This window comes from Aspergillus welwitschiae (assembly GCF_003344945.1).
Source record: "Aspergillus welwitschiae strain CBS 139.54b unplaced genomic scaffold BDQ94scaffold_13, whole genome shotgun sequence".
In the NCBI taxonomy this organism is placed as follows: Eukaryota; Fungi; Ascomycota; class Eurotiomycetes; order Eurotiales; family Aspergillaceae; genus Aspergillus; species Aspergillus welwitschiae.
Window position 1 is genome coordinate 339,411 of NW_020798707.1, and position 20,791 is coordinate 360,201.

Here is a 20,791-nt window from a genome sequence, read left to right on the forward strand (position 1 = left end):
TGGCTCAAGCATCGAGGGACTACTTCTTCTTGGGGAATTTCTGTTATCAAGTCCTCATATTCGGTGAGATCCTATGCGGCTGGTCATGAAAATTAACTGGGCCCCGCTTTTCATTCTATCCTATGGCAGCAGCACGAACATCTTAGGCCTATAGCGATAGCCGATGGAGATAGCCCGTGGATACTGATCCTGTGTCTGGTTTGGCACAGTGAATCCCTAGCCAACCAAGAGACCATTTTCATGATGGCCGGCCAATGCTTGGTAGGCCCTGGATTTGTCGGTGTTTTCAGTCGCCGGGTAGATCCAGACCAAAGAGAATCCAATGGCAAGGCGTGGGCAGATAGCGCTTCAGCATCATGCTGATTGTGTCAACCGGTTTGGGAAAGCCAGACCAGGCATCTAGATTTCCAGCTGGATTTGTGCGGCTAGCGCTGAAATATCTTACTACATCAAATTGAACCTGACGGCGGCGTGCTTCACTGTTCCTGTTTGGGATATCGGCTGCTAAAGATTCGATTAGGGCATTCCAGGACCAGACGGGCACCGATCGATGTCCCGCTTTGTCGGGGTTGAGGGTTGAACGTATTTTATGAGAGTTGCCAAATTTTTACGCACTGAAGCCACTAGTAGTGGGGAATTATTGACTTGATTTGGTAAATGATCGGGATGGGTTCAGTTCTTCAGCTGGGCAGATTATTAGCAAGCTGGTGCGGCTATCAGATAACGGAGATCCCTCCCTACGGCCCTCCCTCTTCTACAGCCTGTGCCAGCCGTTGCGAACTCAAGAGTTCTGCGGTCCTTGCGCTTCCCGCGCATATATAGATGTCATTTGATGTCTGCGTCCGGCTAAGGCGCGTTACGGACGGACTGGCAGCGGTCCTCGTAATCCGAAACAGGCCATATCCCGAGATCTCTTTGCTTGATCCGGATAAAGCAACAGCGTTGTGTATGTGAGTGAGCAGTAAAGGTTGGGATACTTTCCGACAACTCGCCCACTGGCTAATTGGCACCCCCACAGGGGATGTGCAAACACAAATGAGCGGCGAAGTCATGATATAATTTACCCTATGTCATATATTGACGGTGTAGTGGGCGTGAGGAATACTATCAGTGCTTGCAATCATGCAGGCCGGCTCGATTCAGGATGCTTGCAAGCTAGCCGGCTTCGTTGAACAACTTTACTGTCATATAGCCAAATAGGATTATCTCAGAGCATGGATGGGCCACCCAACAGGAAAGGCAGATTCGACTTGCAAATCGTCGCCCATCCTACCAATACCTTTCTTTGGATATGAAATTCTCCCTCGAACCAGCACGCTCTATGGGAGCCGGGGTTAGACCATGTGACGACCGGGAACAACGTCAGAAACTTTCGCAACCAAAATGTACGCAATCAGAGAACGCCATTAAATCTCTGGTGATCAATTTGGCACTATTCTGCAAAATAGTACGTTCGGCGGGAAAAGAAAAGCAAGCCACCCCGGAACGCAATGGCAATGAGGGGTACCCACTGCCTTGGAGTCAGTCATTATTGAGATTGAGCCCCTGCGAACCCGTATATACTCTGGGCTTAAATCTCCGTATCTTTGGTAAAATGCGCGGATGGCTCCACACTTGCAGGGCGAAATCATCCAAGAACCTAGTAGATAAGTGATCCCCGGCCTGAGCTCCGAGCACGCAGCACAGACAGTCCATCTTTCTAGAAGGACGCAGTAATCATAGAACGGAATTGCCCGCAGGCGACCAACTACAAACCAAGATTGAAGCTTGAGATCAAGACTCCCCTAAGTTTTAGAACGGATCCGCAGTCTACATTCTCTCAACCACGCGACGTTCAACCGCGTCAGTGAGTTCTTTACTTTTTAAGGTTCTCGTTCCCGGGGATGGATCTCCACGCCAAGACTGGCGGGTCTGGATTTTCCTCCGGCCGCTTCGATTGGTACAACTACTGCCATCCTCATCAACATCAACATCAACATCTACCCGCAATATCCCGGAGTTCTCTATTCTCGGACCTAGAGTCTTCTACTCTCGCAGTCACCCTATCACGCTCCGAATTCAGGTGTTCGCTTGCTCGGCTCATTACAAACTATGGCCTCCCAATCTGATAAACAACCATCCTCATCCGATCAAACCAACCCCAATGCCTGGGAGCGGGTGGAGCGGAAATTCACCAGGTATGTTTAAACTTTTACCTCCGTTTCTGATTCTCACCTCAATTTTCCCTGTTGTTTTGGTGAGCGAGCGTAATCATGTGCTCGAATCTCCAGCTTCTTGCTTTGGGTTCTCTCGTGTTGTTTCAATGATACCATTGGTTTCCGCCCGGAGGGGGAGAGAAGACAAGGTGGATCTGCTAGCACATGCTAGCTAGTTGTAGATAATAGGTCATGACTGACAATCATCTGTCGTCTCTAGCAAAACGGCAAGCGAATACTTTGACCCATGTCAAGATTTCGCAGATCGAAGCCTAAAGTGCATGAAGCGCAATGGTTTTGATAAGGAGATGTGCTCGGATTATTTCCAGTAAGTTCACCAATTTATGAAATACATCACCTCGTCTTTTCTCAGTCGCTACGACTGGTTGGCTTGGTGCCATTTGTCTCTGATGAGTTACATATGCTGCCGTCTTATACCTGTCAAGTGGCTGAAGTAGCCATTTTTGGTGTTACATTACTTTGCTCGAATTATCCATCCCTTAGACTGACCAGGGACTATTCAGGGCTTATCGAGATTGTAAGAAGGAATGGGTGAGTACAGACCTTTGGGCTTGCTTTCCTGCGGCCTTACCACTCCCTTGCTGAAATCAACGCTCGGGAAACTGATTGCGCGCCCATGGAGGAAATTCATGACATTGCTTTCAGCTATAGATGAACTAACGCCTTTCTTCAGTTGACACAAAAGAAGCTTGGCTCGTCTGCAGCCAAACGCTGATTTGAGGGCTTCTTGGGGCTCTCTATACTGCACTGATTGCATTTGGAACTGCCACCATCATAATCGCCCTGTTATCACGCCTGTGTTTATCAGCCTTTCAGTATCGTCTGTGCCAGAACCATGCTCTTACTTATCTCTTGCTCCCATTGGCGAGCTATATTTTTCGTTCAGATCTAAGGCATTAGCATGGATGCTACTTGTCAGCGGTCCGGGTTATGCACCAGCAAGCCGCCTATGTGTTCAGTGACTTGATAAAAACTGTATTTCCACCACTAGCTGCTGCTATCGGGAAAGCGATTACTGTTTCTGTCATGGAATACGTGCTATCCTTCACTATATTCCAGCTCGTCTGTACAGTGAAGGAGGCCTCATTTTGGCATGGTCTTGCCTGGCGTTCTCAATTCGTGACTTCAGTCATTTGTCTAGTCTCTGTTCTCTGTATATTATATGTGTCACTATTATAATGATCCGGTTTCCAAATCTTTTCAGCTCACAGTAACAAGGTTTGCTAGCTTTATGACGTCCATTACAGAATGATCATTGTAGTCGTGGTAAGTTCAATGAACCACTACTAGTAATAGTACTAGGCACTGGGCAGGGTGGGCAAGAAGTTGCGAGTATAATGACTTGAGTATGAACTGTTCTACAGGGTGGATACAAGCTGGTTTAAATATACTAATGTTACTACTACCCGATTCTTTACGGCGCCCATCATGATGCTAGCATTTTGTGTCTTCCTTCTCTAGCCGAACTAATGAAGGTGCCAAAACTATACCAGATACCTCAGAGATCTTAGATAATGACAAATAATGCTACCAGTCATTTCATACTTTCCACTCTACTCAGAGTACTCATGCGCACTGATGGCTGCTGCAAGCAACCAAGTTCCCGGGCCGTCACCGCCTTCCCGCAAAGCTTCCCCGCCCACCAAACTCAGCAGAAAGCCGATAAAGAAAGTATGAGGAGACAGACACCTTAATTTCTCCCCTCATCATCGCCGTATATATTACCCCGCACACCGTGTGCTGTGCTTGATCGCGCAGCATACGTCCTGCCCCCTTGTTCTGGTTATAATTAACTAGATCCCTGGGATCCGTACCCCCGACTCTCCGAGTCTGCCCCTCTCGTCATGTCCACCAGTGACGCCGTGTTTCATCGGCGGAACAAGCAGGTTCAAGATGCCATTGATGGGCAGAACCTTAAGCAGGCTCTTCAACTGATTGATAAGCGCATCAAGAAGGGCGAAGACACTAGGTTCCTCAAAGTGGGTAATAATGCTATACTCTAATCATGCATCAAACACAATATTATCAATTGCTTACCGTGGTTTTTGTCAACATAAACCTGCTAACTAGTGAATAAAGGCGTGGAAGGCAAACATCCTGTACCGTCACGCCGACGATGCAAACCGTAATCGCGGTATCTCGGAGACCCTCGAATTATGCAAAGCTGAACCGCCCACAACGGACCTCGACACCCTCGATATCCTCCACGAGACGCTGGAGCGCATGCCTAACCATGCGGACACCCTGAGAAGTATCTGGGAGAAGGCCTCGAAGGCCAATTCGAAAGATTTGGATATTCAAATGAGATGGTTCGAATATGCGTTCGAAGGTGACGATTGGAAGTCCGCACAGAAGGTCGGTACATTGGATTGGCATTGTTCATGGTTCCTGAGGCTGATATTTGCTTCTGGTTGGGGGAACCTTAGGCTGCTATGGCTCTTCAGAGTAACTTCCCCAAGACAAGGAAGTACCACCTGTGGGCCATCTTCCTTAGCTACCTCGTCTCCATCGACCAAGCTAGCTCCGAGGCTGATCGCAAACTCTTTGGAATGCTGGCCTACCGTATGATATCCAAGGCTGCCGAAAGTGTTCCTTCCGATTCGGTATGTTCTTTTCCATTCACCACAACTCTCGTTGGACGTTCTGTCCGATGTGAGTCTGCTTTGACGGCTTCAACTGTGTGACAAAATGGTAATGTTTGAAAACAGAAAGAATTGCTGAGCCCTCCCAGAGCTATCCAATCGGCCGAGGAGTTGCTGTTGCTCATTAAAATATTCGAATCCCAAGAACGTCATGCCGAGATTGTGAAGATCCTTGATAGCGAGAATCTTGGTATTAGCTCGCGCGTGATCCAGAACGATTGGTCATTCATCGGAGAGAAGCTTTCGAGCCTGGAAAAGGCTCAGATGTGGACAGATGGCCTGGCCTACACAAAGGCGCTGCTTGCGATCCCGACGAACGAAGCTGAACAAAAAGCTCTCCAGGAGCGTGACGACTGGGCTGTATGGCACCTTCTTATTGCTGCAACCAAAAACATCAACACTTCAGAGTAGGTGCTTAGCTCCGTTGTGTCACATATACAGCAGCTAACATTATGTCCAAGGACCACGGACGCGACACAGAAGTTCGTTGACGAGTTTGTTGCGGCTGTACCGAAGTCCCGCAATGCGCAATTGGCTCGACTTGACCTGATGCACTGGACCTTCCAGGCGGGTAACCTGAAGGCCGATGACCTAGTAACTGCTTGTCAGGAGTACTTCGATCGCAACAAGCACAAGCTTTATTGCTTTGGTGATTTGCGAAGCTACGTGCCAGCACTGGACAAGACCTCCGTGTTAAAATTCGTAGAATACATATCTGCAAGCGCAGCCGGACAAACTGACGTAAGTCACGAAGCTATAATTGGTCCAACTCCCACTAATCCTTTTGTACAGGAGAAGAACCCGTCCAAGGAGGTTGCGAAGATCAATGCGCTCAAGTGCGAATACTGCTTTCTACTGTCGGCAAACGAAAGTAATGCATCTAAGACGAAGGTCGAGGAGTTCGTTTCTCGTTGCCTGCAGGTCTATCGCGAAGTCGAGCGCCCTGAAAAGAGCTCAGCACCATCTACGATTGAGAGTCAGCCCAGTGATGACTTGTGTCTGCTTGCGGCCATGAGCTTGATTCGCTTTAGTGGCGCATGGATTTCCGACAGCAGCGAACAAGTCCCGGATACTGTTCTGATTCGCGCAGCAGCAATCTTGGAACGTCTTTTGGTTGACTCGCCTCATAATTACCAAGCATTGTTGCTTCTCGTGAGGATCTATCTCCGTCTCGGCGCAGGATCTCTTGCCCTTAAAACGTTCAGTAAACTCTCGGTCAAGCAAATACAATTCGAGACGGTGGCTCATAATCTTTTCACCCGTCTCGCGACCATTCACCCACACTCTGCACCACCAATCGAGGGAGCAGAGTACAAAGACTTCAACCCCCAGTCTGCTTTTGTCCAAGCACTCAACTTCTACAAATCAGCCGATGTCACGACTGTTAGGAACCGCTCCAAGGGACTGGATTATGGAAGCTACTTCAACGTACAGGGCACCATTGATCTGCAGAAACGCCTCAAGCAGAGTATCTGCCGCAGGATGTGGGCTCTGGATGTGAGACGCATACAGCGACTGGCTGGCGGAGACCCTATGGGTCGTTACCAAGACATGGGTAGGTCAGGTTATCTTTAGTCCGAGGTGTGTTGCTCACACTACCAATAGCAAGAGATACATCACCTCTGATCGACCAGCGTATTTTTGATGCATTCATGAATTGTGAAGCACCTGGCCAACCCACATTTGAGGAGCGAATGCGCCTGGGACCCCTGCCTCGTGTAAGCTAATACTCGTCCTGCGACCCGTGGATATGGCTGACCAGTCTAGGATCAATGGATCAAATCTTCAAGGATGACTGACCATCTCTTTGACCTTCTCAAATCCATGACGGCTCAGAAACCCGTCTCTGTGGAACCTGAGTTGCCTAGGGTTGAGGATGTTGTGGGACCCGAAGCGGAATCTGAAATGACCCCGTCAGAGATCGAAAGTGCCAGGGTGAACCTAAACATTCTAACCCTGGCTTTGTTCCTGAACGGGTCGAAGTCAGTCACCTCGGAACAGGTGGATAACTGTCTCACCCAGGTCGAGGAGTGGCTGGAGTCCAAGCTCAACGACGTCACTGTGAACGACGCCAATGTCTCGCCAGTAATATCCAATACGGCAATCTACGTGAAATCAGAGGCCCCAACTGCTCCATCCTGGAGGTACTTCCATAGCCTTTTCACCGTACTCGACTCGCTTAAGGCCCTGTCCCTTCTCTACACTGTTGGGTTGAGAAAGGGGACCAAGGGCAAGCTACCGAAAGAACGTGTCGAAAAGTTGGCTGACAGGACACGCCAAGTCCATCAGGGTGTGCGAGCCAATGTTCGAGCCCTCAAATCTTTCATCTCGGCTCCCGGTGTTCTCGGCTCGCTTACTGATTTGGTTGTGGCCGGTTCTGGAAGCGAAGATGGCTCCCAGCTTCGTACCGAGTTGGACAAGACTCTGGATACGGCTGCTTTGGAGGTGTTCTGTGGTGAGCTGATGGAGAGCTGGGAAGAAGGTCTTGGTGGGGTGTTCGCCGTGTCTATGTAGAACTCAGCGAAGGCAGCATGCATTGAAGCAATCATGTGAATTAGACAATCCATCCTTAGCCAAGTTTGCTCATAACAATACAATCTATCCACTAATACTTTTCTCGACGTGTGACATCCGTACCCAGATTGGCAGTTGCTACCATCCGGAGCAGTCTGATATTTCGGTTTCAGGATGCTTCCCACTTCTGTTGTACAGTTAGACCCAAGAAGCACCATTGACAGAAATCGGCATGTAAGACAGACGTGACCTTGGAGTTAGAAAAGCGTTCACGAGACCTGTATGTGGGAATGTTGATCTCTCTGCTACGAAGATTCGGTATTTCATTTTGATTCGACATGCATGACTGTCCTACGTAACCCATGCCCTTGGGTCAGAAACATCGTAGATGAGACTAGCGATTCGAACCTGCCAGTGCTCGTGACGATGAAGCACCAGGGTAAGCTTGACGAGCAAAGAGAGGGTCACACTAGCATTGCAGCGTAATTTCCCCGAACCATTGTCGTGGGCACTTCCACGGCCCTCCCAGACTTGTACCACACACGAGTTCCCCGGCAGGTTGTGGCGCCTTCTTTCCAGGGGAAAAGGTTTCCATCTTCGTTTGGGGCCAGCGTTTGATCTTCATGGCCAGCAAGGACAGGGTCTTGCAAGAACTAGTTACACCCTAGAATGTGTCACTTTTGCCGCCTTGGGGCCACGAATTGAACCAGGGTTATAAACTCCGGTTGTCGGCCTGATAGGTCTAGTTGTTGGGATTGTTGCTGATGTAGCTCTTTCGCTTTGTCTGATGAACAATGCCATGGCCGAGTTCTATTTGCATGGAAGCTCTCCTTCACCCTCTTATGACTACCGGTACTCGCATCAGCCTTGGAATGTAGTAACTCAGACGGTGTGTCTTGTCGTGAGTACTGGCTTTGTTGCCATGCGGTTGTATTCGAAAATTTATATTACGAAGGCGCCTGGTTGGGAAGATTGTACGTGAGATATTTGTGTTGGACTCGTTAGTGAAGCGCTGAGCTGACCTGAGCTGTTTTCTAGGGACCTGCTGTCTGGCTTGGGTATGAATTCGACTCCTGCTTGCCGTCCCATACACTCATACGGACATTCCTACTAGTTTGGACTGTTAGGTTTTGTTGGAATCTCCTTCGAGGCGGACAGACATGGAAATGGTGTCCATCAATGGGAGGTCGACCCCCATGATCTGCATGACTTCGCCAAAGTACAAGATGACCCCGTTCACTCTAATTAGGCACATCGACGACAGCTGCTGACGGAGCGATCTAGCTGATAAATGCATCGCAGGTTCTCTATGGACCCTTGATATTTCTAACCAAGCTTTCTATTTTCCTTCTCTACTTGCGCGTATTCGCACCATCTCCCAAGTGTAACCAATGGTGGTTCATACAGATTCTGATGGGGCTGAACTTTTTCTTCTACTTGGCGGATACTATCGTGAAGATTTTCGAATGTACGCCAAGAGCAAGAATCTGGGACAAAACCGTTCCCGGTCGTTGCATTGATGCTGACATACCTGTCCTTGTGACGTCTATTGTGAACGTTGTCTCGGATATCATGATGCTGCTGATGCCGATCAGGTGTGTCTGGCGGTTGCAGATCGCTTTACGGACGAAAGTAGGCATTACAACTATATTTGCAGCTGGCATTTTGTGAGTCTGCCAGCCTGAATTGATCCATGATGTTCTTGGGAGACAAGTAAATAGCGCTAATTGCAACGGACAATATAGTGGTTGTATCGCCAGTGTGATGCGTCTGCGTTGGAGCGTCAGAAACCGCAACTCCACGGATAATACCTACGATGCGTTTCCTGAGCTTTTATGGACGTAGGCGATGAACCCCGCTTCCCTATCCACATGGTCCCTCTATAGAAACTGACTTATACAACTAACCATATCCTACCAGAACGGCGGAAATAACCTCGGGAATCATCGCCAGTAGCTTACCAGCCCTGCCAAGCTTCTACAGATATACCTCCCAGAAAGCCAAGACACTCGTCAGGAGCATAAGTACACCAAGTCTCACTACGTTTAGAAGGAAGTTACCGAGCACAGGTAACGGATCTGGGACCCGACAGTCTGTTTCGCACCTTTCCTGGCACCCAGTTTTCGAACCAAGCAGATCCGAACTGGTGCGGTCCGGGTCGGACTGGGAGATGGGGGAGATCGGGCAATTTCACGGAACATTCTTCATGACTACAGCAGGCACGGCGGAGGGAGATGGAGAGAGGGGGTTCCACTCTAATATCGATGGACTCCAAGTGGAGGACGGCTGTAAACCACCACCACCACCGAGGGATGGGATTCTGAAGACTGTGCAGGTGGAAGTGGATATTGAGTCGGGGCGGGATGTGAAAGAATACGCATAACAGTTGGGTTGTGTTATATAGAGTGAGTTATGTATGAGAACGAGAGATGGTGAAATTGAGCATAAAAGCTATCGATAGAGATCTCGATAACTAGTAAATAGATGGAAACTCCGCATTTGATCTGAAATCCACATATAATCCATAAAGCGAGCTAAACCTAAAGTAGTAGTGGCTAGTAGACACCTCAGGCCGCAACACATGACAAAGACGGGCAGTCCAACCCTAAGCCCTAGTGCTCGCTACGCACTGCCGCAACGGCCAACCAAAACCCAGCAAAGTCTATCGCGATTCCATCCGCACCGACGCCCCTCGACTCGACAACTCCCAGCAGCAACCTCCGTCGTCGCCAACCCGCAGTCGTCCCAACCGTCGTGATGGCGCAAGAACGTTCCGGAATCGTGGTCGGTCTGAACAAGGGCCACGTACGTTGTCCCCTGTCTTGAAGCTTGTTTTCAGTGTCCCGTTTTGTCTTTGCGCGTGGAAAGATTTGGTCCGGTCGAGTCGTCGAGATTTCAAGCATGTGAGCGGATTACGGAAAGGCACAACTTGGATGGGAAGAAATGAGGAAAATGCCGGAAAATTGGGTGGAATTGAAGAATTATATGTCGGGAGAAGGGTCTTTTTTGTCTGCAATGCGGAGGAAGGATTCTTTTACAACGGCCCGACGATTCTTGCTTGTTTCATTCGACATGGATGAGATTGGGAACTGGGAACTGAAATCGTCCGACTCGGCTGGATCAAATCGGGACATGCTGCTTTGATATCTCCAATCATGGAGAATTTCGCAATTGAAAGACAGAATGAAAATCAAGGACAACCGGACTAACATGTCTTTGATAACTTGCAGAAAACCACCCCCCTCAACACCCCCAAGACCCGGATCAGCCGTACCAAGGGCCAGTCTTCCCGCCGCACGGCCTTCGTTCGTGAGATCGCCCGCGAGGTTGTCGGTCTTGCCCCCTATGAGCGTCGTATCATCGAACTCCTGAGAAACACTCAGGACAAGCGCGCTCGTAAGCTCGCCAAGAAGAGAGTACGTTTGCCAGTGCCTTTACTATTCGGGGGAAAGGATATGGTTGGGAGGTTCGATTGTTTGCTTGTCCGCTTGCTCGCTCGCTCGTTCGGTTGTCTGCTTGGCTCCGGTCCGTTGTCTATCTGCATCGTGTTCTTCGACATCACTACGATTTTGCTTGATCGATAAGTACGACCTCATGAGCGTCATGACCGGTTTATGTCTCAGAGAAGAGAACGCAATCATTCGACAATCCATCCATCACCAAACGATCATGATTGCCATCCGGAGACGACAAATCAAACCAACGAAGCAAGCAAAGTACCAACGACAGGACCATCGAGCGCCCAAGCAAACAAGCAAGCAATTTGAACCACCGCCACATACCCCTCCAGCTCTTCACAAACCAAAACCACCTGCTAACATATCTTTTTTCTCTACACAGCTCGGTACCTTCGGCCGTGGCAAGAGAAAGGTCGAGGACATGCAGCGGGTCATCGCCGAGGCCCGCCGCACTGGCGCTCACTAAACTTTCCATTTCTCTCTCCAAATATCTCCTGTTTCCAGTTTTCTCTCTCTCCTATTAGCCAAGAATGAGATAACGAAAACATCCCACACCCAACCTCAAAAAATGAAATGAAAGTGAAAGTGAGAAACAAAAACCATGTTTCAATACATTCTTCTCTTCCTCCGAGTTGTAAAATAGCCCTTTGGGCGCAATGCGTGGGTCGGTTGATCTACACAGCCTCCTCCTCATTGTTGTTATTTATCCTGGGCTATGGTGTGAGGGATTGGCTGGTAGGGGCGCTTGACTTGATCTACTTCAGCCCCAGGCCCTTTCACGAGATTCATTGGTTTGTCTTGAGGACTTGGGGAAGTCTGAGATGATGGAAATGGTAATAGGCAACAAAGGACTGAAATGAGAAAGGTTTAGAAAAAAACGGAGTTTAATACAATACCACTGCACTACTGGGATCTTTTGTTTCGAGTTGGTTTGTTTTGATGATGTTCTGCTCTTAGTAAATTTCTCCTGCTCTTTTGGTCGAGTGGGACGGATAAACGCCGTAAGGACCTTCACTATCTATCCATAGAGGAACGTACGGAACTATTAGTTAGTACTAGACAGCTATAAGACTATCATCTGTGTACTCCCATAGGGGTTTAGGTTATTGTTGGCATCAATCATAACTATTCACTATCTATCTGCTACTATATCTTTCATTTCTTGCCTGGTAGTTTCAACCATTTGGGCATGCCGCCTGGCTTCCGCTTCTCGCCGCGAGTTTCATCCCCGGTGCTTGTCGGCTTCGGCCTGCTCACTTCCGAGTTATCTGTTACGTCCTTGGGCTGTTCAACCTTGAGTTCCTGCGCGCGTGTCCGTAGTTCGGGTTTCAAGAGTTCCCGGCTTTGCCGGGCGGCAGGGGATGCGTTCGCATCCCAAGTGAAGTTGACTAGCACACGACCGATCATGGCTAGATCCTTGATCAGCAGCTGTTGGTCTGAGTCGGGAACGACGTTTTGGATATGTCTCCCCGGTTGTCCTCCGCTAGATGTCTTGGGGAGGGAGGACGTGATGATAAATTTCTCGCTGGCGAATGGCGCGGCAAGACAGTTTCGGACAAAGTCGTAGAGTGATTTGGCCGTGTCTTCTTGTCCGAACTTGGCCACGACTTGGCTTTGGTCTGGTAGGCGCACCTTGACGTCTACTTGAGTGACTGCGGCGAGCCGTTCCTCTTCTGCGGCTGCTTTGGCGGCGATTTCGGCGTCCGTGGGAAGGCGTTGGGGTCGGGAGGTTGCATTAAGTCGTCGCTGATGTGCTTGTGCGTGTTCGATGGATGGGATGTAGTCGGTCTCGTTGTAGTTCGTTTGTGCGGACTGTGGTGTAGTGTTGGAAGGGGGAGAGAATACGGTTATGGGTCGAGAGAACCCAGCTGGTACTTCGGTGGGCTCTGCAGCAGGCGCATTGGATGTAGGAGCAGTTGGCGGGGTTTGTTCCGCGGTAGAAGGTGCCTCGGAAGTAGATGCGGGCTGTTGCTGTGCCCCCTCTTGTTTGTTGGATGCATCGGCCTGTGGTGGTTGCTCTGTAGGTGCAGGCGGTTCTTCGGCCTTGGGGGTCGCGTCGTCGAACGGTTTGAAGTACTCCTGAATCTTGACCATAGCCTCCTCCAAAGGTTCCTCTGTACGACGAAAGCTCAGCCTCAGCAGCACATTTCCGTTGTTGAATCCCAGCTGTGCCAAAGATTTCTGCAGATCAGTGAACGAGGAGAGTTCCCGTTCCATAATCTGGACGACCGGAGTTTCGTAGTACAGTCTCCCTGCGCCTTCATTGCCACTAGGGACACCCCTTCCAGTTATATTCCGGGTCGGAGCACCTCCAGCAACTCCAGCCTCGAATTTGCGCAATACTAGCCATATCGTTGTCGTGCTGGGGAATTTATCCAAAAGTCGTCTGTTTGGGGGCGCCCCTCGTGCTTCAGATTCGGGCAGTTGTAGAGCGACGGTGACGACGGAGGGCGAACGGGAGAGCTGAACCAACTCCAGCTTTGCGCCGGAGGTGAGCCCAGAGAGGCGAAATACCAGTGAAAGATCGAGCTCTTTACCTTTGTATCTTGACAAAAGCCGTCAGTCTTGTGAACTTCGTAGGATGGGCATAGTCGAACCTTACTTTAGTCCATATTGGCTGGCATCCACACCTAGCTTTGTACACGCTTCGTGTAAAACATCAGTTAGATGTTTCCCAGGTGTCGTCTTGATAGTAGCTCGTCGGGCTGTTGCATCAAGAACCACGACATGAGAGCTCATGATTTGAGAGAGTTTGACGTTGCGGGGCGGGGAAGATGAGGTTCAAGATAGGACAGAGAGAAAAGCCGTCGACTACCTTTTTTTCTGCAGCAGTAAGCGACTGTGTAACCGGCTTATCTATTTGGATTCCACTAATCAAAGTCTAGGCCAGTAGAGAGAGAGAAGGAGATGGGGAGGGTGAGGGGGAATGGTTGTTCAAGGCGGAGGGAATTGATTGTAGGCAGCGGGCGCAAGCGTCATCGGCAGAAGCTCGGCGGCTCCACGCGTTGCTGGCAGAGCTTCAATCACTCCTCCATCCATCCATCCTCCGCCCATCTTCCATCTCCCATCGCCTCAACCCTCCCTCTACACGCTCACATCCCCCCTTAGCTCTTGGAACTCGACCCGGAAATTCATATTCGATCCTATTCTGAGCTTCTAGTCGTGCAATTCTTTCTCAACCATGGTATGTGTGCTGCGTGACCCTCACCTCTCCCTCGAACCAACCTAGCTGACAGACCTCCTCCACAGAGTTCCCCTTTCGATATCAGTATGTACTAGCTTCGCACAGCTTACCATCATGACTATTAACTCTCGGATGAACAGATGGCGGTGCCTGCGTCGCCATGGTGGGCAAGGACTGCGTCGCAATCGCCTGTGATCTCCGGTTGGGTATGCAGGCCCTGACTGTCTCCAACAACTTCCCCAAGATCTTCAACTACGGCCCCTCCACCTTCCTCGGTCTGACCGGCCTGGCCACCGACGTGTCGACTGTGTCCGACCTTTTCCGGTACAAGGTCAACATGTACCGCCTCCGCGAGGAACGGAACATTGCCCCCCAGACTCTCGCCAACCTGGTCAGTTCGTCGTTATACGAGAAACGGTTCGGTCCTTTCTTCGTCAGCCCCGTCATTGCCGGAATCAACAGCACAACGGGGAAGCCTTTTATCTGCGGATTTGACAGTATCGGGTGTATCGATTTTGCGAAGGACTTCATTGTTAGCGGAACTGCCAGTGAGCAGCTGTTTGGTACCTGCGAGGGTCTGTGGGAGCCGGACTTGGTAAGACTACTCCCTTTTGGAGAAAAAAAAATAACTGAAGATGGTGATGTATCGAGTCTGTACTAACATTCTGATGTAGTCCCCCGAGGACCTGTTCGAGACCATCTCGCAAGCCTTGCTCAGCGCCGTCGATCGAGACGCCCTTTCCGGTTGGGGTGCACAGGTGTATATCATAGAAAAGGACAAGGTGACCAAGCGTCTACTGAAGGGAAGGCAAGATTAGATGGCATTCTCTGGAGTATAATTGTTTTCTAATGTCACGCCGTTCGTCTGTTTTAATTTACGTCCCTCAACATGGAATCTTGCTGTTGATAGCAGTCTCTGGCGCCGGAGATCTCGACTCAAAGATACGTGCTGTCGATAGAGATTGGCCAAACAGAAAATGAGTATTATGAACTATGATCAAGCCCTGGATATCCATACTTGGGGTCTAGACCTGCCGCCTAATGTACGATAGGCCGAGTTAAGGGTACGAACTACCATGCGTCCACATCCATCGGCTCTTACCTTTAATGCTTGGCCCGTCGTTCGATTAATAATTATAATGGGCTTGAGTAATACGACGTAGCTTTCATCACAATTAAGAAGGTATGGTATCTTCCGCTTATTACGCAGGTAGTAGGCATCTACATACCAGCGGCAGATCAGTCTTCACACCCTCGCGTGCTGCAAAGCACGCCGCCCAGGACCAATACCTTGATTCGATTCGGTGCTTCGAGGCCTTTTACTTGGTGCAACTTTCTAATATCCCACAAAGGGCCGCGTGACGGGGATGGCTGCTGTACGCTTTTTAAGGAAGTTTTATGCCGTGGGTTACCCGGCCCGTAGATTCGTAACCCTTCCGGTACAGTGGAGACCTCATACGTACAATGTGAATGCCCGGATGGCACAGTTGCATGATGGCATCTGCCACCCCGGTCGAGACCTCGCCGTCCGTGCATATCTGGGGACGAAGTAGCTATTGACTGGGAAGCCAGCTGATGGGGAGAAGGAAAAGGTTAGTTGGTTAGGATGATTGCAGGATGAAGTTATGATGCAGCAAGTCGTAGGAAATGGTCGGATGCGAACGAGTAAGAGTCTGGGTCGGGAGGTCTCCCGTGACGAACAAGAGCCAGTGAGAAGACGTGGTGACAGTGTTGACGGTCGTCACTCATTAGACGAAGGAGTCTTGCGGGCATCTTCATCCATGGATCCTTCCCAACTGTTGGCCGATGACTCGTCCCTGATACTACTAGGTACCATGTGCAACCCACGAGTGCTGAAACTGGGAAATTTGTCCCGGAGCAAGTGTGAATTTATCCTTAGCAAGTGCAGTAGTGCAAGTTTAGTAGGCAGGCATGCAGAGATAGCCACGGGTTTCAAACCGGTGCTGACCTCCCCCCCGGCCGATCGCAACCTTGAATCCCCTGTTTTCCCCATTTGTGTGATCCTTCAGTCATCCTGGACTTTGGATTCCCCAGAACCTTTTGTACGCAGAGCCGGAACAGTGAGTCTTGAAAGCAAGCGAGAGCCTGCTGAAGGGGAGGCCCAAAACTTGCCAGCATCTCGCTCCGTTTCAGCCTCCCCGCGTCTAGACCTGGCGATCGGCCCAAGTTGGCCCCATCGATTTCTCAGGCTCGCTTCTTTCCCCTCCTCATCGTCCCATTCCTGGTCGCTCCATCTCATCCCGGCCTGGATTCTCTATCTCGCATTCCGTCACTCTTCCTCCCTCCTTCTCCCTCCACCCCCCCCCCCCCATCCCGCCTCCATCTCCAGCTCTCCATCACCCCTATCCCTCCTCTTCTACTGGCCGTTTCGATCTGGCATCCTGGCACCCCTCTTCTTCCCCATCCTTCCCTCTCTCTCGATCACCATCCGCCCGTTCACCGGTTGGTCTGTGCCATTAATCTCTGCCCCAGAATTTGACTCGGCCAGTCGTCGAAGGAAAGCTTCTCGACCACCTCGATAGAAATCCGAAAGGCGGATCGATCTTCAGGGGTTTTCAGGAACGGGAGAAGGAAATCCGAGAATTATACCTGAATCCGAAGCATCCAGCGAATCATCTACAGAATCTTTCACGCGGAGAGAAAAAGCGGAAAAAAGGGAGATTTCTCCCCCCAAAAGCAACAGAACCTCTCGGTCTTCTATCGGCCAGCTTGCACCCCCTATATCCTTCCAGACGATTATCCTGATCCTATCGGAGGATAAAATTATTTGCAAGACCGGTGCCTGCTCTTTTGCAGAGCATCCCCCGCGGTGCAGCTCAGCGTGGGCTTCATCTTTTCTATCGATCCCAAAGTGATGTATGTATTGAAGAGCCAGAGCCATCTAGGACGGGCATTGTGCTTGGTAGCCTCCTTCTATCCCTACTACTCACCCTGCTTGCATGAATATAGCTAACGGGGCTCCTGTTTGACTGACCATACAGACCGAAAGCCATGCGCTGTGCCCCTTCCAACAATCTGGGTCTTGATTCATTGATATCTTATCAATCCCCCTCAGTAACCTGGCGACCTCCCATATTATCATCCAGCGCTATATCTCCACATTAGATTCGGTCTTCAACAACAAAATCGAGGACGCTGCAGAGCACCAACCATTCGGCACATCATGCCCGATTCCGCGGAGTCAGAATGGTCTAAATCCTTTGCATCCGGCCCAACTATGTCGTTACTTCCGTGCAAATCCCAGGTTCTTCCTGGTGATGCGTCCGCATCTACGTTGCGCGAGGACGATGCGCAGGCCGACTCGTCCGGTCGCAGATATATCGGAGCGCCCCAGAATGTCGCAATTGACCGGCTGGTGAAATTGAAGCAGGAACTTCGAACCCTCAGATCGGAAAAGTTTTGGAACCATCTTATGGAGAAGATCAGCTCGATTTGTGATGCTCAGTATGTGTTTGTTGCTCGCAAGGCCCGGGAGGACGAGTCGGTCAATGAAATACGAGGCCACAAGCCTTATTTATTCGGCACTGCGTTCTATTACAATGACGGATACGAAACTGCAGGCATGCATCGCCACAGATACTTTGCTGGCGGTAATCCTCTGTCCCATATGGACCACGAGAAGCCCTGTTTGATCCCGGAGGATTTGGGCTCCTACATATCGTTCGATCCAGATCAGCTGCCGTTCGCCGCAGAAGGCTATCTCGCCGTCCCACTGTTCTCGGAAACGAAATGTCTCTCATACCTTGGTCTGATGTGGTCGGAGTCCGGATTGAAAAAGCGCAACCTGTCGTGGTCGTTCCTCGAAATGATACTGTATTCTTTGGAAGATCTGGTGGTTCAGCACATTCGTGACGATCTTGAAGCGGTAAACACACAGCAGCCGAGCAACAGCAAGACTAGAAGTGTGTCTGCCAGCCACGCGATTGTCGAGGATGCACACATAAGCATCACTCATGGATTGGCCGACTTTGCCTCTCACCCATTGAAGCCTTATGCCCGGAGTTTGTCTCACGAACTCCGCACGCCGATGCAGGGTGTTGTCGGAATGCTGGATGTCATGCATGCCACGGTTCGCGAAGCTATCCAGGACAAGCCATCTCCAAAGGCGGGGTTCGTTTTTCGAACCCTGAAGGAGAGTATCGAAATGGTTCAGGGTTCGTATTCTCCCTTCTTGGATTCTTCTTTTAGATGCTAACCTCACATCCATCTTTACAGATAGTGCAAGACGGGCGGTCGAAGCAGCAGACAACGTGGTCCATGCCTACGACCTGAACATGCAAGTCCCCAAGACTCCTCAGCTCGAAAGAGATGATTGTTTTGGCGGGCCGGTTCAGACTCCAATAAGCACATGCGACAGCCGGCCAAGTGTCTTCGTTGAAGGAAGTAACATCACAGTCAATCCGTACAAACGGCGACGGAGTAACCCGCCAGAATGGAATGTCGGCACAACGCCAAAGCAGAAGGTCCCGCGCGTCGTCTCGCCGAAGGGACTTTCTCCTCGTAGCGAGGAAGTCAAAAATGCTGTCCACGAAAGCGAACAACTGATGAAAGCCGCCCCTGCACATCAGATAGAAGCAGTCATGGCCAACATGGTGAATCCTCGACCATCGCTGGCGGTCCGGCGCTCGGCACCGCATCTCTTGTTGGAAGGCATCAACGTCAATGTCGTCCCTGCACTGAGGTTTACCAAGCTTCGCGATCTACTCCGTCTAGTCATCAATGAATCCTTGCACGTTGGTGGTCGGCCTGACTTTGCTGTGAGCAATGCGACCGACACGGGAGAGAAGATTGAGATCCGGTCACGCTCATCAAACGGTGAAGTCTTTTCCAAAACTATTAATTGGTCGGTCGATCCCGCGCTACCGGACACACTATTTGTAGATGATCGCGACCTGGCCAAGTTGATTTCGTGCGTTTTCCTCAATGCGGTCAAGTTCACCAATAGCGGTGTGATAACCGTGTGTGCCACCGTTGGCCGCAAGACCAACGATGTCCTGATCGCTGTGAAGGACACTGGACCGGGCATTCCGGAAGCATTCTTGCCTAAACTCTTCAAACCGTTTGCTCGCGAGGACAACACCACCACCCGGAGTAAGGATGGGCTAGGACTGGGTCTCCTTGTAGCCAAGGGTCTGGCCAGGAAGATGGGCGGCGACCTCACATGCGTTCGCTCCTGCACCAGCGGTCCCGACCATGGCTCCGAGTTTGAGATCAGGATTCCGGCCAACCAGCCCGATCCGACATTAACTCCTCCGAACAAGCTTTTAACACCACCGCAGCTCTGCGATCCTTCACGCATGACCAGTGCGAGCACCTCGACGGTGGAATCGTCGTTGCTGTCGCCCGCGCTGCGAACACCGAGTCAGCCGATTCAGCAACCATCACCTAGCTTAACTGAGGAATCGTCCGTAACGTTGACCCCTGCGCGCTCGGTTCCCCATTGCAAGTCAATGCCACGTCACATCAATGGTGACACTCATGACAGTAAGCTGGGGGAAAAGCATCCGCTCACTTTCCTCGTCGCTGAGGACAACAAGATCAATCGGCGTGTGTTGGTTCATATGCTGAAGCGCCTTGGCTATAGCGACATCTACGAAGCTTGTAATGGAAAGGAGGCGGTCCGCATCATGCAGGAGGTTCTGGTCGCCCAACAATCAGCAGATGGCCCCTCTCCCAAGCTCGAGAGCACAACAGATGGGTTTCCGATCCCCAATCCGCCTAATCATCGCAAGAAGATGAAACCGGTGGATGTTGTGTTGATGGACCTGTGGATGCCAGAAATGGACGGATACGAAGCCACGTCCAAAATCCTCCAGCTAATAGATGAATACCACGGTCAAATCCCCCCTAATTGTCGGCCAGAGCAGCAGCATCCGCCTCCCTTAGGGACACCTGCAGCCCATCAGCCCGTGGCGCCGACGGTTCTTGCCGTAAGCGCCGATGTCACCGACGAGGCACTCAGTCGCGCCTCCAAAGTGGGCATGAAGGGCTATATGACCAAGCCGTACAAGCTCTCGGATCTCGAGCGATTGATCCTAGGGTTTTGCAGTGATGCCACGACCCCTGCCGCAAGACAACCCGACGACTCGACGATGAATACATGACATAGATACATACTCCGGTCTTTTCAGTTATTGATTCCCACCCCCCGCTTTATACCTCATTTTGTCTTTCTTTTCTGTTGTCTGCCATTGAATCTTGATTGGATCTGGTACCACAGCATGGGCGCTGTTTCTTCTGCAGGGAGCAGCCGCATTAATGTTAGAAGAATAATTTTTTAGTGCTGATGTATTTACGAGCGACCTTCTGCATCCTTTATGATCAAATGATGACTGGGGGCAAAGATGGAAACGCGCACGTTTCGTCCAACTTGAAAGAATGCAATGATTTTGGATGGTCCAACACTTGAACAAATGCCAGATAGATAACACTCGCTGTCACTCCTTAGAAAATATCAACTAAGCACTCTCCCCAACATCAACATCAAACACCAACTTACACCCCCTCACCCTCTCCTCCCTCAACCCCTGCAACTCACCAATAACCCCCTCCAATCCTCCCTCCCCCCAAGCCTCACAGGATGCGGCACAACCACTCCATCCGCCAGCAACCTTGTCGCAGTCTCCAACCACTCCTCAGCAAACTCCCAATCCTCCGGTATCACCGGCACTCGCTCCCCATGAAATAGAAACTCATAGCCTCCCACCGTATACCCCAATGTCCAACGACTCCGGACATCATCCCGCGGCACCACAC

The 20,791-nt window shown here is 50.5% G+C and overlaps 7 protein-coding genes across 7 annotated transcripts; 5 read left to right on the forward strand and 2 right to left on the reverse strand.

Annotated features, from left to right (window-relative positions):
• Window positions 1-1,955: 1,955 nt before the first annotated feature.
• BDQ94DRAFT_142123 (coiled-coil-helix-coiled-coil-helix domain-containing protein) lies at window positions 1,956-3,421 on the forward strand. Its single transcript, XM_026765966.1, has 4 exons — window positions 1,956-2,177; window positions 2,416-2,523; window positions 2,720-2,747; window positions 2,890-3,421. The coding sequence occupies exons 1-4, from the start codon at window positions 2,092-2,094 to the stop codon at window positions 2,929-2,931; spliced, it is 264 nt and encodes an 87-aa protein (XP_026627148.1). The 5' UTR covers window positions 1,956-2,091; the 3' UTR covers window positions 2,932-3,421.
• Window positions 3,422-3,905: 484 nt separating this feature from the next.
• On the forward strand, window positions 3,906-7,462 carry BDQ94DRAFT_142125 (MDM20/NAA25 family protein). The gene is made up of 8 exons (XM_026765967.1): window positions 3,906-4,195; window positions 4,296-4,571; window positions 4,643-4,819; window positions 4,925-5,265; window positions 5,320-5,599; window positions 5,651-6,413; window positions 6,464-6,576; window positions 6,626-7,462. The coding sequence occupies exons 1-8, from the start codon at window positions 4,061-4,063 to the stop codon at window positions 7,370-7,372; spliced, it is 2,832 nt and encodes a 943-aa protein (XP_026627149.1). The 5' UTR covers window positions 3,906-4,060; the 3' UTR covers window positions 7,373-7,462.
• A 2,600-nt stretch (window positions 7,463-10,062) lies between these two features.
• Window positions 10,063-11,744, forward strand: BDQ94DRAFT_142127 (60S ribosomal protein eL36). Its single transcript, XM_026765968.1, has 3 exons — window positions 10,063-10,177; window positions 10,603-10,788; window positions 11,213-11,744. Exons 1-3 carry the CDS (start codon window positions 10,130-10,132, stop codon window positions 11,294-11,296), a joined length of 318 nt encoding a protein of 105 aa, XP_026627150.1. The 5' UTR covers window positions 10,063-10,129; the 3' UTR covers window positions 11,297-11,744.
• A 184-nt stretch (window positions 11,745-11,928) lies between these two features.
• BDQ94DRAFT_142130 (putative UBX domain protein) lies at window positions 11,929-13,710 on the reverse strand. The gene is made up of 2 exons (XM_026765969.1): window positions 13,433-13,710; window positions 11,929-13,375 (listed from the first exon to the last, which is right to left on the reverse strand). Exons 1-2 carry the CDS (start codon window positions 13,567-13,569, stop codon window positions 11,986-11,988), a joined length of 1,527 nt encoding a protein of 508 aa, XP_026627151.1. The 5' UTR covers window positions 13,570-13,710; the 3' UTR covers window positions 11,929-11,985.
• A 157-nt stretch (window positions 13,711-13,867) lies between these two features.
• On the forward strand, window positions 13,868-15,023 carry pup3 (proteasome core particle subunit beta 3). The gene is made up of 4 exons (XM_026765970.1): window positions 13,868-14,014; window positions 14,080-14,098; window positions 14,155-14,609; window positions 14,689-15,023. Exons 1-4 carry the CDS (start codon window positions 14,012-14,014, stop codon window positions 14,830-14,832), a joined length of 621 nt encoding a protein of 206 aa, XP_026627152.1. The 5' UTR covers window positions 13,868-14,011; the 3' UTR covers window positions 14,833-15,023.
• Window positions 15,024-15,031: 8 nt separating this feature from the next.
• BDQ94DRAFT_142133 (uncharacterized protein) lies at window positions 15,032-16,079 on the reverse strand. Its single transcript, XM_026765971.1, has one exon. The coding sequence runs from the start codon at window positions 15,548-15,550 to the stop codon at window positions 15,254-15,256; it is 297 nt and encodes a 98-aa protein (XP_026627153.1). The 5' UTR covers window positions 15,551-16,079; the 3' UTR covers window positions 15,032-15,253.
• A 788-nt stretch (window positions 16,080-16,867) lies between these two features.
• BDQ94DRAFT_142134 (sensor histidine kinase/response regulator) lies at window positions 16,868-20,453 on the forward strand. Its single transcript, XM_026765972.1, has 3 exons — window positions 16,868-16,937; window positions 17,017-18,189; window positions 18,251-20,453. The coding sequence occupies exons 2-3, from the start codon at window positions 17,199-17,201 to the stop codon at window positions 20,137-20,139; spliced, it is 2,880 nt and encodes a 959-aa protein (XP_026627154.1). The 5' UTR covers window positions 16,868-16,937; window positions 17,017-17,198; the 3' UTR covers window positions 20,140-20,453.
• Window positions 20,454-20,791: the final 338 nt, after the last annotated feature.

Bases quoted from the DNA above. Each gene is read 5' to 3' on its own strand.
- BDQ94DRAFT_142130 (XM_026765969.1), bottom strand. From the start codon at position 13,569: ATGAGCTCTCATGTCGTGGTTCTTGATGCAACAGCCCGACGAGCTACT. The intron at 13,376-13,432 runs GTAAGGTTCGAC...GCTTTTGTCAAG, and splicing joins GCCAGCCAATATGGACTAAA to ATACAAAGGTAAAGAGCTCG.
- BDQ94DRAFT_142123 (XM_026765966.1), top strand. From the start codon at position 2,092: ATGGCCTCCCAATCTGATAAACAACCATCCTCATCCGATCAAACCAAC. The intron at 2,178-2,415 runs GTATGTTTAAAC...TGTCGTCTCTAG, and splicing joins GTGGAGCGGAAATTCACCAG to CAAAACGGCAAGCGAATACT. The intron at 2,748-2,889 runs GTGAGTACAGAC...GCCTTTCTTCAG, and splicing joins GAGATTGTAAGAAGGAATGG to TTGACACAAAAGAAGCTTGG.
- pup3 (XM_026765970.1), top strand. The intron at 14,610-14,688 runs GTAAGACTACTC...ATTCTGATGTAG, and splicing joins GTCTGTGGGAGCCGGACTTG to TCCCCCGAGGACCTGTTCGA.
- BDQ94DRAFT_142133 (XM_026765971.1), bottom strand. From the start codon at position 15,550: ATGCACGGACGGCGAGGTCTCGACCGGGGTGGCAGATGCCATCATGCA.
- BDQ94DRAFT_142127 (XM_026765968.1), top strand. From the start codon at position 10,130: ATGGCGCAAGAACGTTCCGGAATCGTGGTCGGTCTGAACAAGGGCCAC. The intron at 10,178-10,602 runs GTACGTTGTCCC...GATAACTTGCAG, and splicing joins TCGGTCTGAACAAGGGCCAC to AAAACCACCCCCCTCAACAC. The intron at 10,789-11,212 runs GTACGTTTGCCA...TTCTCTACACAG, and splicing joins GTAAGCTCGCCAAGAAGAGA to CTCGGTACCTTCGGCCGTGG.
- BDQ94DRAFT_142125 (XM_026765967.1), top strand. From the start codon at position 4,061: ATGTCCACCAGTGACGCCGTGTTTCATCGGCGGAACAAGCAGGTTCAA. The intron at 6,414-6,463 runs GTAGGTCAGGTT...CACTACCAATAG, and splicing joins GGGTCGTTACCAAGACATGG to CAAGAGATACATCACCTCTG. The intron at 6,577-6,625 runs GTAAGCTAATAC...TGACCAGTCTAG, and splicing joins GCCTGGGACCCCTGCCTCGT to GATCAATGGATCAAATCTTC.
- BDQ94DRAFT_142134 (XM_026765972.1), top strand. From the start codon at position 17,199: ATGCCCGATTCCGCGGAGTCAGAATGGTCTAAATCCTTTGCATCCGGC. The intron at 18,190-18,250 runs GTTCGTATTCTC...CCATCTTTACAG, and splicing joins GAGTATCGAAATGGTTCAGG to ATAGTGCAAGACGGGCGGTC.